Source organism: Rutidosis leptorrhynchoides, unplaced genomic scaffold (genome assembly GCF_046630445.1).
Source record: "Rutidosis leptorrhynchoides isolate AG116_Rl617_1_P2 unplaced genomic scaffold, CSIRO_AGI_Rlap_v1 contig30, whole genome shotgun sequence".
Classification (NCBI taxonomy): Eukaryota; Viridiplantae; Streptophyta; class Magnoliopsida; order Asterales; family Asteraceae; genus Rutidosis; species Rutidosis leptorrhynchoides.
In genome coordinates, this window is record NW_027266543.1 from 80,348 (window position 1) to 96,300 (window position 15,953).

The window sequence follows — 15,953 nt, forward strand, 5'->3', positions numbered from 1 at the left end:
TGGACTCCTGACATAGGCCACAAAATACGCAGATAGCATCACTACTAATACCCCACTTAAACATTCTAGTTTTGACAGCAAGACGATTATGGCTAACCATAATATCATACTATGTCTTGGAATCAAGTTTTTACTCCATACCAGATTAGACCAGAGAACTCTCATAAAATGCTCTCTAATGACCTCATAACCAGACGAAATTGAGTACTGGCCCGTAGATGCAGCAGACCACACGATCATATCCTTTGAATTATCAGAAATCTATACAGAACAAATCAATGCCCAAGCATATGCAATTTTAGGGGTAATAGGACTAGGAAGTTGCCACGTCTCGTCCTTCCATACATCACTGATTTTAGCTTCTCTTTTGATTCTAGAATCATTAATAACAATATCATGAAAAACATCCAGCACAACCTTCCCTTTCATCCAGGGGTCAAACTAAAACGAGGCTTGTGAATTTCTTCCCAACTTATATTGGTAAAACGGCTTGAAAACATAATGCAATTTTAACAAATTGCTCCACGGTGTACTCGAGTCAGGTGGCTTTCGAACTCCCCAATAACTCATCTTCGATAAGCGGTTTTGAATCACCCATATAGCCCATAAAGAGGTTTTTTCACATAACACTTTCCAAGCCTGTTTGCCGACAGCAGCTTTATTCCAACATTCTAGATTGAAAATCCCCAATCCACCTTCCATCTTGGGCATTCTTCCAAGATATAGGGCTCTTACTAGAATTCCTCTGCACCAGTCCAAAAGAAGGACCTGCACTTGCTATCAATCATCTTTATCACTGCTTCTAGGAACAAAACGCCAAACACCAATATACATGCATGTTGCATAAAACATACTAGATTAGCGTCAAACGACCAGCATACGACAATGCTTTCGTTGCCCAACATCCTAATTTGCATGATACTCTTTCAATTGACTCCAGACAATGTTCAATTCTTAGTCTAGATGAGATTAATGGTACTCCCAAGTACTTCATAGACATCTGTCTAATAGCAAAACCACTAGCACTCAGAATGCACTCCTTATCTCTGTACTCACCTCCACTCATAAAAATAAAGTTCTTCTCCTCATTCATGCATAGCCCATAAACAGCGGAAAACTCTTTAACACATCCAAGCAACCAATTAACAGAAGCAATATCTCCATGGCAAAATAACATCAGATCATCAGTGAAACGAAGGTGATTTATATTTAAGTTCCCACATCCACGATGAAACTTAAAGAAACTAGGAGGACACTTCAAAGAACGAGATAAGTATTCCATAACTAAGATGAATAATAAGGGAGAAATAGGATCACCTTGTCTAACACCCTTCCTCCCAGCAAAGTACCCTTCAACAGACCCATTAATCATTAAAGAATAGAACACATTCTTTGTACACGCAATAATCCAGGAAATAAATTTTGCTAGAAATTGATAACATAACAAGACCTCTTCGATGAAATCCCAATTCATTGAGTCGTACGCTTTTCGTAGATCAATTTTGAATGTACACTGCTAGCTTCTCAAATTCTTGTTATACCCCCTCACTACTTCATGTGCAACAAGAATATTATCCGTGATAGAACACCCTTTTACAAACCCCGACTGTTGAGGATTGATCAAATCAGGCCATATGCTCGCGAATCTAGCTGTCAATATCTTCGAAATAACCTTGTAGAGAACAGTGCAACAAGCTATTGGCCTGTAGTCCTTCAACCCCTGAGGATCTGCACACTTCGATATAATGGTTAGCAGCGTAGCACTAAACTACTTTGCAATTCTGCCACTTCTGAAAAAATATAAAATAGCTCTAGTGAATTCCTCGTCAAGCACCGTCCAATTCTTCTTATAAAGATGAGCATTAAAGCCGTCAATACCAATTGCCTTATTGGAATCAATCTTCCATAATACTTCCTTAACCTCCCTATTTGAAACCTCCATAACCAGGCACCTACACTGCTCTTCAGTAACCACCGAGCCTCTCAAGAATACTTCATGATTAGCAAAAGCAGATCGAGATATATTAGAGCCCAATCATTTTTTATAAAACTCGATCATATGTACACTAATCATTTCCTAATCAGAGCAAATAATCCCAGTAGACAGTTTAAGAAAAGTAATGGCATTACGTACATTCTAAATCTTCATTGACTTGTGAAAGAAGGAAGTGTTAGCGTCCCCATGTTTTATCCAATCTATACTAGCTTTCTGGCAATAAAAGCTCTTTTCTTGTTCCAAGACATTCTTTAGTTCTACCACCATGGCTCTCTCTTCATCTTTATCTTGTAACACAGCATTCATCGGATCTAGTTGCAAGTTACTTTGAACAGTCTTCACTATCAACTTTAGTTGTTCCACTCTCTCTGATATGAACGAGAATTCACGGCGATTTAATTTCTACAACTCCTTCCTCACTAGCTTAAGTTTCTTCCACAAGGAGAATATCGGATTTTCTAGAATAAATTGATTCTAAACTCCAGCTAGTAAATCATTATAACCAGGGTACGTCATCCACATATTGAAGAATCGAAACGGTTTCCGAGACCCACGAACAAATGCTCTCAAATGAATAATAACAGGTGAATGGTCTGATACGCCTGGTTCCAACACTTCAGTATACACTCCTGGAAACACTTCACTACAACTTACATTAATTAAGCTTCTATCCAACTTACATCCGATTCTATCCTCAACATCTTGATAGTTAGACCATGTATATTGACACCCTTGATTTGTGTTTTCGATAAGCCCTATATCGACTATACATTGCTCAAACTTCTAGGTATCTCTAGGAACTAATGGATCACCTCTAATTTTATCAGTGCTCCTAACCATTGCGTTGAAATCTCCATGTACAATCCACGACCCATATATCTGCTGCTCTAACAATCTAAGATCATGCCACAATTCATTCCTATCCCTAGCTTCATTCAATCCATAAACCATAATTCAGTTGAACTCATTACTACCCACCACTAGCTTGCAATGTATCCACTGAGAACTTGTTTGAGTTTCCACCAATTTCACTTTATCATAATCATAAACTATCCAAATTCTACCATTATAATGATTAGCAGAATTATGAACTAACTTCCAATTCCTAATTTTAACACCTTTCCATACTCTTTCTATATTATCTACTAGCACACGAGTTTCAAGTATATCCAAGGCAATTAAATTCTTTCCAACAATCAATTGCCTTATCTCTGACTATTTTAAGGGGGAATTGAGCCCCCTTATATTCCAACTTTCGACTATCATCCCTTTTCAAGGAGTCGATCAGGTACAGACTTCTTGGCCAAAACTGTCATAGGGTTTTCAGTACCATTCTGCATAGATTGAGATGAACTACAAATGTCATCCCCTACTATCATTGATCGTGTCTGCACTATTAGACCATTCTACACACTCTGAACTGAAACAATTACCTTCCTCTTTCCTTTAGAAGCTTGATTCTTCTTCTTAGGACCAACGTGTGTCCATTTAATAGTCTCGACAAGTGAAGGGAATTTAGAGCTCTCAACCTCTATGTTCTCATCCTCCAAAAGATTCACTGCTACATCAAGTTACTTCATCTATAACAGGAACAGAGGTATTGATCTCTTCATGTACAGGAACCTCAATATTGGCCACATCAGTAACAGAGATCTCCTTTTTACTCCATATTTGAGCAAACTTCACCCTACACTTCTCAGTCAAATGATTAGGATTCTTGTATTTTTCGCATACGAATGAAATCCATTCATACTCAACTTTTTGAAAAAACTGTCCATCTCTATCATTAGCTATTCGAACCTTGTCAGGGAAAGGTCCAACAACATCCATTAACACTGAGATTCTAGCATATCCCAATCTTGACTGACTGCTTGTAATCTGTTGTGCTATCAAGGGCTTACACAACACGCTTCCTATCTTACTCAGAAAATCCTCCCTCCAAAAAACTAGCGGCAATAGTGGCAGTTTAATCCAAATCGGCACCTTATCAACTTCATCCATATTAAAATCCATTGCAGCCTTCCACTCTTCAATAGCAAAGGACGATTGTTGAATGAAAGAAAACCCCCAGTCAACGCCTGAACCTTCGCCTCCTCAAAACTAAAATTCAGTAAGAATAGATTCTCTTTCACCAGATGAACATTCAATAAACCAAAATCGCCCCATCTATTCATCAGGAATGATTTCAGCTTGATAAATCATGGGTTATCCCCATAAACAAAACCAATCAGAGCAAATTGCCATTTCTCCACCTCAGAAATAACTTCCTCAGCTTTGATCCTAACAAATTTCTCCCCATTTTCTACAACAGGAGGTATATACCTTAACGTGTTCGTAGTAGATCTAGCCCTATTCAAACCAAACAGACTATTTCATGGTTTCCTGACCGGAATCACACCCACAAAAGAGTTAATTTTAGAAACCCCTAAACCACCCATCACATCAACAGAAACATCTCCACTCGAACTCATAGGAACCGCATCAGAGATCACCGTGGACGACATCGCAAACCAAACTAACTGAGAAAAAACGCAATCAGAATCTGTTCTTATCAGTTTAATAATATTTTTTTTATTAAAATAATATTAATTCATCACTATTTAATGATATATTATTATTTTTTTGAAATTAATGATAATATTATTATGTTATAGTATTAGTGGTGATATTTTAAGTGTTTTCTTAATTGAACCTGAGCCACATTTGTTGATTATTTTTAATATATAAAACAAATTATAATATTAATTTATAAAATAAAAATAATAAAATTGAAAATTACATATTTTATCCTGTCATATTTTTTATTATATCTGTTTAAATATTAAACAAAATTTTAGAGTTAAATTGATTTATAACTCTAATGAAAAAAATAGAAATCTTTTTTTTTCATCCAAGAAAAAAAATAGCAATCTTTTTTTTTCATCCAAGAAAAAAAATAGCAACCTTTTTTTTCCGATAAATGTATATGAATATCTATATAATAATAATAATAATAATAATAATAATAATAATAATAATAATAATAATAATAATAATAATAATAATAATAATAATAATAATAATAGAAGACTCATGTAGTCATGTTTAATAAAGTGACGAGCTTAGTATTCAAATTATTTCAACATATGTTTTTAGACTCCACATTTTATTATTTTTAACATTCTATTCAAAAGTGAAAATTAACTATAATAGTGTGCCGACATTGAATACTACATTCTTACACGTATGGTTGACTTCATAAATAAATATTTTATATTTTTTGTCTTTTGGTCAAATTAATAATCGGTTTCAAACCGATGCAAAATAATCATTAAAAACTCTTTATTATTATGAAAAAGTTGTAAGTATTTTTTGAAAAAACAAAAAATTAGTCCCAATTTTTGAAAAGATTATATATCATGAATAGTTATATATGGATAAATTTCTCGATATTTTCATAACAATAAAAAAAATTTAATACTTTATCCTGTGCAACGTGAGGGAGTTAAACATTTTTATCTTTTTTTAAATGGAAAAATAAGATCTTAAGATAATTTTCTGATTTTTATCTCAATATAAAAAAGATTCTTTGACCAACAAAAGGAAATATTAGATTTGTAAAATCTCCCTGATTTTTGTCCTTAAAGAAATCGGCTCCTTGCTCATAAAATGATAGTACAATTTTGCAAAAGTAATACATCTAATATCTTCATCTTCATCTTTAACTATTCTTTCAATAATAAGTCTGGAAAAAAAAATATGGGACTTAAATTCTTTGTCATTCTCTTGTTTGTTATCATTGGCGTGTCCACTCCTTCAGTCTGTAAGTCTATATCTCAATCAAATTTTATTTTGTATACATATTTTACAAAAAAAAAGCAATGAATTATCTATTTAATTTAAATTTAAGAACCATTATTATGAGTATATAATTTTGAAATATTTAAACGTCTTGAAAGAATATGAGTGTTTTTTTACCAAATAATTTGTTATTTAATATAGCTTACATTACAATATTGTAGGCGCAATAAGAGAAATAAAGCCAGAGGGAGTGACTTGCTATCCAGACACTTTATGTTCCCAAACATTTCAAGATGCCCAATGTGATCTTAGCTGCAAATCGCGTGTCATCCATCCGGGGGGGAGTTGTAAGCCCATAGACGATAAATACATGTGTTGTTGTTTTGATAAAAATTAGATCAGTCACGGTTGATTCTATGAAATAATAAGTTGATTTGAATTTATCAATGTATCAAATGGATTTTAGAAATATTATAAATTAAAAAAAAATTGATATAATAAACTATATAATATCTCGGTATATAATATTTGACACTTTCATTTTATATATATCTAAATAATAATAATGATTAGATCTAGTTTCGTTCAAGTAAGGGATTCTGGCCAATTGAAAGGATCCTCTGATCAATCTAGAGATCATTTCGATTCCATTAGTAATGAGGATTCGGAATACAAAAGACAAAAAAAATAAAAAAATATTTTTAACGCGCGAAAAAAAAATATATTAATTTTTTAATAAATAAAAATAAATACGTCATCTATTTTAAATACGAAAATAATATTTTATAACGCAATTGAAACGATCGGCTACTAAGCTCAATAAAATAATTAAGAGAGGACTCTAAGGGTGAGTTTTGATCGTTGTGGCTTATTACTTTTTCTCTCCGGAAACTCCGCTTTGTCAGAGATTATATGCACCTGCATGTGTAATACAATTGTTAAAAGAGAATTGGTAAACGAACTAATTACTTCACGTGTTTAAGCCTAGAAGTTAAAACAAACTAATGTAGTATCTGAGGCAATTGAATGAACAAATTTGATATGGAACTTTACAACTTTAAAATTTTAATATTTTTTTATTTTAAACAATCATAAATTGATAGTATGACAAAAAAAAAAAAAAAAGTTAAAAAGTCTTTTGAATATACTTTTACTTATCTATGAAATTAACTAATAATATACTATCTCCGTCTTAAATTAGATGTAAATTTTTACATATAATATTTGTATGTAAAAATTTACATCTAGTTTGGGACGGAAGTAGTATGAGATATGACTGATCATATTTAAATTATTAGGGTAGATCGGTTCAATCAAGTCTTAGCCTGTTGTTTTCAATTGTCCATATATAAAAAAAAAAATCAATGAAGCAAATATGATTATTGGTTAGTTCAAAACATTCTTGAAATTTATTTTTCTTTCACTATTTGATTTTCATGTACATATTCTATAAAAAAATCAAAATCTTACGTGTGAGAAAACGATTACAGCTTCTTAAGACTAACTTAATGAATTAACGAAACCACTAATACCTATATGTGAAATAGAAACTAATGAAAAAACTAAATCAGAAATTAATAAATAAATTAAACCAGCATAACAGAGACATCAATTTTATACTCCTTCAATAGTTTCATTTTTTTTTAGTTTATAATTCTCATAGTCGATTTTCTTCTCATCGTCATTGATTCAACTGTCATTGATTCAACCGAAAAAGAAAAAGAAAAGAACAGGTGATTGATGAAATTAGGAACAAGAAGAAGAAAAAACTTTCTAAAATACTAACACTAAGAATATGCAAAATATTAGAGTAATATATGTAAAAAAAAATTCTTATCAAAAGGGTACATTGATTCGTTGAAACGAAACAATTATATATTGAATAATAGAAAGAAAAATTCTATCGATTAATAATTTAAAACTAATTTAAAATAATAGAAAACAAGTTTATATTTATATGTATTTTTTGTACTGATTGAAACGCTGCCTCGTTTTGTTTAAATATATATATATATTAAATAATAGTAAAATTTGAAATTAATATTAAATAATAGAAATATGTAATGAAATGAATAAAAGAAAATGAAATTGTAATAGTGATAGTGATAAATAGACAAGAGAGATAATTTATATTGAGGTGGGAGTGAATTGTATATAATCAAGTGTATTTATAGGTTTCTATTTATATAAGTTGCACTTCATTTATTAAGCTTAGTAAATGAACTATTAATTTGATAATAGTTACAAGACTATAAATGAAACAAGTGTTACATCCATACACATTGAATTATGTGTTTTACAACACCCGTTTGGATGTACAATCTTCAATAATTTGTCTTGTAGAGAATCTCTATGAAAATTATCTCATATTTTATATTGAACATCACCAAAAAAAATCGCCTAGGGAAAAAACCTGGTGGAGATGAAAGAGTACACAATTAACTCATACATATAAAAATCGTTGCCTCATTAAAACTTTACTAAGAAAAACTCATTGGGATAAAAACCTTAGTCGAAGAAAAAAGAGTATAACATATATGATACTCCCCCTCAAACGAACCATATAGCCACTTTAGGGGATAGTTAATCTTGGATACAGTGAACTCGCCGCATACCAATGCCAAATACCATTTTCTCAAAAGTTGACGTTGGCAATGATTTGATAAAAATATCAGCTAGATTATTTATGGATCGTATCTGTTTAACGTCAACTTGTCGACTTGTTTGGAGTTCGTGAGTATAGAAAATATTTGGTGAGATATGCTTGGTTCTATCACCTTTGATATATCCTCCCCTAACTTGTGCAATACAAGCCGCATTATCTTCATATATAATAGTGGGAGAATTTTCAATCGGCCTTGAAAAACAAAATTTATGAATATGCATTATAATGGATCTTAACCAAACACACTCTCTTCCAGCTTCATATAGCGAAATAATATCAGAGTGGTTAGAAGATGTAGCTACTAAAGATTGTTTAGTAGAATGTCAAGAATGGCAGTTCCATTATAGCAACAAACATAACCGGTTTGAGAGCGAGCTTTATGCGGATCAAATTTATATCCAACATCAGCATATCCAACTAAACCTGAGTTAGTTAAATTCTTGGAATAATAGAGTCCCACATCAATGGTTCCTCGAAGATAACGGAATATATGTTTAATTTTGTTCCAATGTCTTTGAGTCGGCTCTGAACTAAATCGTGCCAATAAATTTACTGCAAACGCGATATCGGGTCGTGTGCATTGTGCTAAGTACATTAAATCTCCAATTGCATTGAGATACGGTACTTCAGGACCAAGTATCACTTCATTAGATTCTTTAGGACGAAATGGATCCTTTAAGGGATCTATAGACCTTACGACCATAGGGGTACTCAAAGGATGAGATTTATCCATGTTAAAGCGTTTAAGTAATCTTTCAACATACGTTGATTGATGGACAATTATTCCATTTTCTTTATGCTCAAGCTCAAATTCAAGACAAAGTTTAGTTTTATCCAAACCTTTAACCTAAAACTCCTTTTTCAAATATTCGGCAGTCTTGGATAACTCTTCAAGAGTTCTAATTAAATTTATATCGTTGATATAAACTACCAAAATAGCAAATCCGGTATCTGATTTCTTAATAAACACAAATGGGCAGATAAGATCATTTTTGTACCCTTCATTGCTTAGGTATTCACTCAAACGTTGATACCACATGCGGTCGGATTGTTTTAACCCATATAAAGATCTTTGCAACTTTATTGAGAATAAGTTGTGGGAAGTGTATGCCTCAGGTATTTTGAATCCTTCAGGAGTTTTAATGTAAATATTTCTAGTGAGCCATATAGATAAGGTATCACAACGTCCATCAAACATATTTGCAATTTTTCAGAAACTGCCAGATTAATTAAAAAACGAAATGTGATCATATCCATCACAGGTGAATATGTTTCATCAAAATCAATCCCAGATCTCTGAAAGAATCCTTGGACAACGAGTCGGACTTTATACCTTACAACTTCGTTTTTCTCGTTTCTCTTTCGGACAAATACCCTTTTATGCCCAACGAGTTTTACATTATCAGGAATACGAGTTATTGGCCCAAAGACCTTTCGTTTATCTAGGGAAGCTAATTATGACTTCATTGCTTCCTCCCACTTAGGTCAATCTTGTATTTGACGGGATTCAACAATGGATTGGGGCTCAAAATCATCATCCACAATCTCTTGAGCAACTGAGAGTGAAAATACATCATTAGGGATGATTTTACTCCGCTCCAAGACCTCATTACTATATGAGATAGAATTTTCAGTATTCTCGAGATTTGTGATATTTTCATTGGGTTGTGCCTCTTCAATGGCAAAAATTCCTTTGGTGGAATTATCAACACCAAGCAATTCTGGAGCATATTTGGTGGAATTCTCAACACCAAGCTCTTCAAGAGCAGATTCTTGATTTCTCCCCCTTCATTTTCGAGGAATAGTGTCTTTTGATCTTATCGGTCTATCATGCTTTAAGTGGGAGAGATTTTGATCCATTTTAGCATGTCCTTTAGGGACAACTATTCTAGCCGAAGCATTCGTAGCTGGAATATAAGACTTCATAACCTTAGCAGCATCATTAAATGCATCAAGGAGTCTGTTGGCAATAGCCTGTAAATGAATTATCCGCTGTACCTCGTTTTTCACATTCATGATTTCTAGGGTCTAAATAGGATAGATCCTTCGCAGTCCACGAGACGGTCGCGACCTGTTTACGCTTCTCAATCATGGAAGCTAACGGAGTTCCAAGAAACACTATCTCGTCGAAATGAGAATCTGCGAATTTGGCAGTAAAAAGATCACATGTAGTTGTTTCTAAGAACCTAATTATCGATGGTGAAACAAAGCCAACATAAATGCCCAAACGACGTTGCGGACCTATTTTAGTTCTTTTTGGCGGTGCTATATGCACCTGTACTGCACAACCAAAGGTGCGCAAATGTGAAACATCAAGTTCATAGCCATGAACCATTTGAGAGGGAGATTGTAATAAACTACCAGTGGGCGAAATCTAATTAATGCCGCCACATGCAAAACCGAATGACCCCAAGCTGTATCATTTAACTTCGTTCTCAATAAGAGATTGTAATAAACTACCAGCTAGGACTAGATGCTCGAATCCAATTCCTAGTGAAGCACAAAATGCATCAAAACTCTTTGACGTAAACTCACTAGCATTATCCATCCTTGTGCTCTTAATTGGATGATCTGAGAATTGTGCCCGAAGTTTTATAATCTGCGCAAGTAAACGCGCAAAAGCAACATTGCACATAGATAATAGGCAAACATGGGACCATCTACTAGATGCATCCACTAATACCATAAAATATCTAAACAGGCCACTCGTCGGATGTATTGGTCCACAAATATCACCCTGAATTCTTTGTAAGAATGACGAGAATTCAAGACTAACTTTTGTTAATGATGGTTTAATGGTGAGCTTTCCTTGTGAGCAAGCTTCACAAGTATATTCTTTGGACAACAACACCTTAATATCTTTCAAATGGTGTCTTTTTGTATTTTTAATAATCCTACGCATTATTGTAGCACCTGGGTGACCAAGGCAATCATGCCAAAGTCCAAACTCATCAGATTTTACAGTCTCCAAGACATGGTAGCGTAGGTTTCAATAGCTCTAATCATCACACAATACAATTCTATTGAGGATGCTGCTAGCTTCTCATGGATGGTTTTCAAGCCCATCTTATTAGTAGTAATGAAAATATATTCATTACATTGATCATCAAAGGTCTCAATATGGTACCCGTTACGGCATACATCTTTGAAGCTAAGTAAGTTTCGTTTAGATTTGATGTTTAGAAATGCATTCTCAATATTAAAGATAGTGCCATTTGGCAAAATGATTGTTGCATTTCCAAAGCCATCAATGATTTTAGTGGGACCGGATATGGTATGTACATATGCCTTACGTAAAGTCATACTTGGGAAAAAAATTTTGCTACGAAGAATCGTATGCGTCGAAGCACTATCAAGCAAACAAATATTTTTATTATTCTCGGTATTTCCCATTTGCACTAATATTGACAACTTCAGGTGCCAAATAAAAATTTAGAAGCTAATTATGGAAATAAAAACTTCAAAAATTAATCTCTACTACCTCTTCAGGGTAGGAGATATTATTCAATAAATTTCAAGATGATTAAATACATGCATGAGAAATACTTGATTATATTATAAGAACAATTGATCAATATCATGCAAATTTAAAATAAAATTAGGAACATATATTATGAGTTAGATGCTAATTACTATCATCAAATTCATGTTATCATGTTATTTTAAGAACATTAACATATGCTTATATATAATCTGCAAAGTTATTTACTATTACCATGATCAAATGTCCCTTAGAGCAACCAATTATATGTTAATGCTTAATACTTATATATATATATGTATGTATCATCATGATATTAATATTTAGATATTAAAAATGAAAGAATATTACAAGTCAGAAAGAGCTATGTGCTGCTAACGTGTAATGAAATGATTAAAAAAAATGAATTTGTAATAGAGAGAAATAGATAAGAGAGATAACTTGTATTGAGATGTGAGTGAATTGTATACAATCAAGTGTATTTATAGGTTTCTACTTACATAAGTTGCACTTCATTTATCAAGCCTAGTAAATGAACTATTAATTTGATAATAGTTAGAAGACTGTAAATGAAACAAGTGTTACATCCATACACGTTGAGGGCAAAACTTAGATGTTGGGCTTTAGATGTTTTAGGTATTGGTTTTTTTGTAAAAAATACATGTGGAAATTAAAATTCCACGTAAGACATCTATAATTACAAACCACTTCACGGCAGTAAAACAATGAAAATAACACTCGTTACTTTGTGTAACGCCTCTCAGTCTCAGGATATCGATTCACAACCCCTCCACCATCGACACGCTTGTCACCACCATATCTACTGTATCTATCAATTCCAATCCTCAACGTTGAAGCCACAATCAAACCCAATAGAGGAATTTACCACAAGACGTGAAGACCCACTCGAAGACTTTATCGCCAGATCTAGCAAACGTCGTAGCCCGGAGGCTCGTCGAGTTTTTGAGATGCGATGACATCTGGTTAAAATAGGGGAGAGCCGCCGAGATTTGGCGTTGGTGGCGTTGGGTATGATGATTGGTTTGGTTGTTGCTCGGGGTTTTGAAGAGGAAACCCATGAGAGCTTGAATTGAATTGTTTGGTATCGATTAAGATGGGCTGTAACTTTTTCATGATCGATCAAAGCTATTTGGGCGACGGCGAAAATGATAGGTCCGACAGTGAGAGAGAGGTGGAGGAGATAGGATAGGAGAATGGCCGGGGAGGGAAGTTGGGAGTTGGGACCACCCTTTTTTAATTAGCTTAACCGTTAACATGCACATGAAAAGTGACGGAAAACATAACGTCAGTTGTTTTACAGAGTGGTACACATAAGTGCTGAGTTGGATTTAATTTACTCATGTATTTTTTATAAAAAGACCAACTCCACAAACACCTAAAGTCCAACACCTAAATTTTTTCCACACATTGTATTATGTATTTTATAACAAAATAAAAATTAATATTAAATAATAGTATAATCTGTAACTTTTTTACAGATTGAAACGGTGTTGTGTTTTTTTTTTTAAATTACATTAAATAATACGGAGTAGTATTAATTTGAAAATAATTAAATAATAAAAAGAAATTTTTTCATTGGATAATACTCCTAAATTAGTGGAAGGCTCCGCAATCCTCTAATTTAGAAATTTCTGTTTTTATATAATTTTATTGATTGGATAGTACTCCTAAATTAGAGGGAGGCTCCACAATTCTCTAATTTAGAAATCCCTGTTTTTATATATTTTTACTGTTTTTTTTTTTGAGATTAGAAGTTAAAACAAATTATGCATGACAAAGGAAATATTTATTTTAATATAAAATATAATAAATAGTCATTACACTAATATTAGTGTATATTGATTAATGGGTAGACTATGATTTATTACCATAAAAATAATTATGATTTATGAGAAATGCTAGGGAGAAGGAACAAAAGAAAAGAACAAACATAAAGAACAATCAAATTTTGACATGTGATAAAGGAGAGAGACAATTTTACTGCAATATTTAATTTTTTTTATTATCCCATTTTTACCCATACTTTCATATTGCACATGTTATCCATTTTAATTTTAAGAAAATTAATTTTATGATCAAAAAGATAATTCAAAAACATTAAAAAATTATACATAGCTAACAATTTCAATTGACATAATTTTACAACACTGGTTGTTCTCAATTCTCACCGACAAACATATGAGACAAAAATAAGAGTTTACAAACTTAGTTAATTAAAAAAAATTGATCGGTTCCGGTTAATTATTTTGCTAATCTCATCGATTAGTTAATAAAAAATAACAACTTACGTGCCTTATTTCTTATACTGGTCGATTCAAGCAAATGATTTATTAAAAAAAAAATTGTTGTTCGCCTCATACAGCAGAGCAATTAACCTAAAATGATGAAGGCAGGTGGGTAACGATGTGAATTTAAATTTTAATTAGGATTAATTTTTTATTATGAAAAGAAGAGGGGAAAAGAAAGTGGCGAGTAAAAGAAGAAAGAAAATGACGGGGTCAATAAGAGGTGTAATGGGCAAATATGGAATAATAAAAAAATTAAATATCGCAGTAAAATTGTGTCTTTCCTATGTCACATGTCAAATTTTTATTGTTTTATGTTTGTTCTTTACTTTTATTTCTTCTCCCCAACATTTCTCATGATTTATTTTTGTTTTCTCCCTGACGTACGCAATCTTAATAACAAAAATAGGGGTTGAGTTATACTATACAAGTCAATGGGCCCGTCCGTTGGACGAAAAATCCGTACATTTCTAAATTAATAATTTAAATATATCATAAAAAATATATATAATAATTATTTGTTTTAAATATTATTAAATATATGTCAAATATTATATCAAAAGGAGATTATTTTAATTTTATATAAACTATAATTATTTTGATTTTATTTCAAAATCTACAATCCTATTAGAATTAAAATTTTTATTTTGTTTTAAAAAATAATAAAGATAGCAAAAATTAAAAGTCACATATCAAGATTTGATTTCATAATAAAATTTATAATTGCATCTAATCAATTTAGTTGTTCCTATTGTTTGAAAAATAAGGTATGTCCGCTTTAGTTAGGAATAAGAAAAAAGAATACAACGGATTTTTATTACTATTAATAGTTTAATAAAAAAAATTGAAAAAATCAATATATATTTTAATTTGATTAGGAATAATTTTTTAGATAATATGCCCGTTTGAATAAGAAAAAGAAGAACATATGCTCGTTTAATTTAGGAATAGGAAAAACTAATACAGTGAATTTTAATTAGAAAAAAATATAGTGTATTATAATTTTATTATAATTATGTTTTTACTGTGTTTTGATTTCTTAATTAAAATAGGGTAAAAATATCATTGACTTAAAATTGTAACTTAAAACCTAATTAAACTCAAAGTTTTAAAATAAGCGTGTCAAATTACTATTTATTAATATAACTCCATGTGTTGGATGTTGATTTCACAATAAAATTTGCAATTGGAACATATTTAAAATTAAAAGTCTCTCTATTATATATAAAGATAGTAACTTGAAACCTAATTAAACTCAAAGTTTTAAAATACACGTGTCAAATTATTCTTTATTAATAAAACGTCATGTGTCGGATGTTGATTTTGACAATAAAATTTGCAATTGAATTTGCAATTGGAACGGATTTAAAATTAAAAGTCTCGCTATTGTATATAAGATTATAACTTGAAACCTAATTAAACTCAAAGTTTTAAAATACACGTGTCAAATTACTATTTATTAATAAAACGGCATGTGTCGGATGTTGATTTGACAATAAAATTTGCAATTAAATTTACAATTGAAACAGATTTAAAATTAAAAGTCTCGCTATTATATATAAGATATAACCTAATACTCAAAATCTTTTTAAATTAACTTCAAAAAAAAAAATCCATTTTAAATGGGTTGAATGGCATAGATCATTGGAATAGGTCATTTTCATTTTCAATTTTAACCGTTAGTTGTTGTAATAATATTTTACGTGAAGAACATAAAATAATTAC

At 31.6% G+C, this 15,953-nt stretch overlaps 1 protein-coding gene across 1 annotated transcript; it reads right to left on the bottom strand.

Annotated features, from left to right (window-relative positions):
- Positions 1-2,470: 2,470 nt before the first annotated feature.
- LOC139882721 (uncharacterized) lies at positions 2,471-2,947 on the bottom strand. Its single transcript, XM_071866999.1, has 2 exons — positions 2,809-2,947; positions 2,471-2,760 (listed from the first exon to the last, which is right to left on the bottom strand). The coding sequence occupies exons 1-2, from the start codon at positions 2,945-2,947 to the stop codon at positions 2,471-2,473; spliced, it is 429 nt and encodes a 142-aa protein (XP_071723100.1).
- Positions 2,948-15,953: the final 13,006 nt, after the last annotated feature.

Bases quoted from the DNA above. Each gene is read 5' to 3' on its own strand.
- LOC139882721 (XM_071866999.1), bottom strand. From the start codon at position 2,947: ATGGTTTATGGATTGAATGAAGCTAGGGATAGGAATGAATTGTGGCAT. The intron at 2,761-2,808 runs GTGATCCATTAG...AGCAATGTATAG, and splicing joins GAGCACTGATAAAATTAGAG to TCGATATAGGGCTTATCGAA.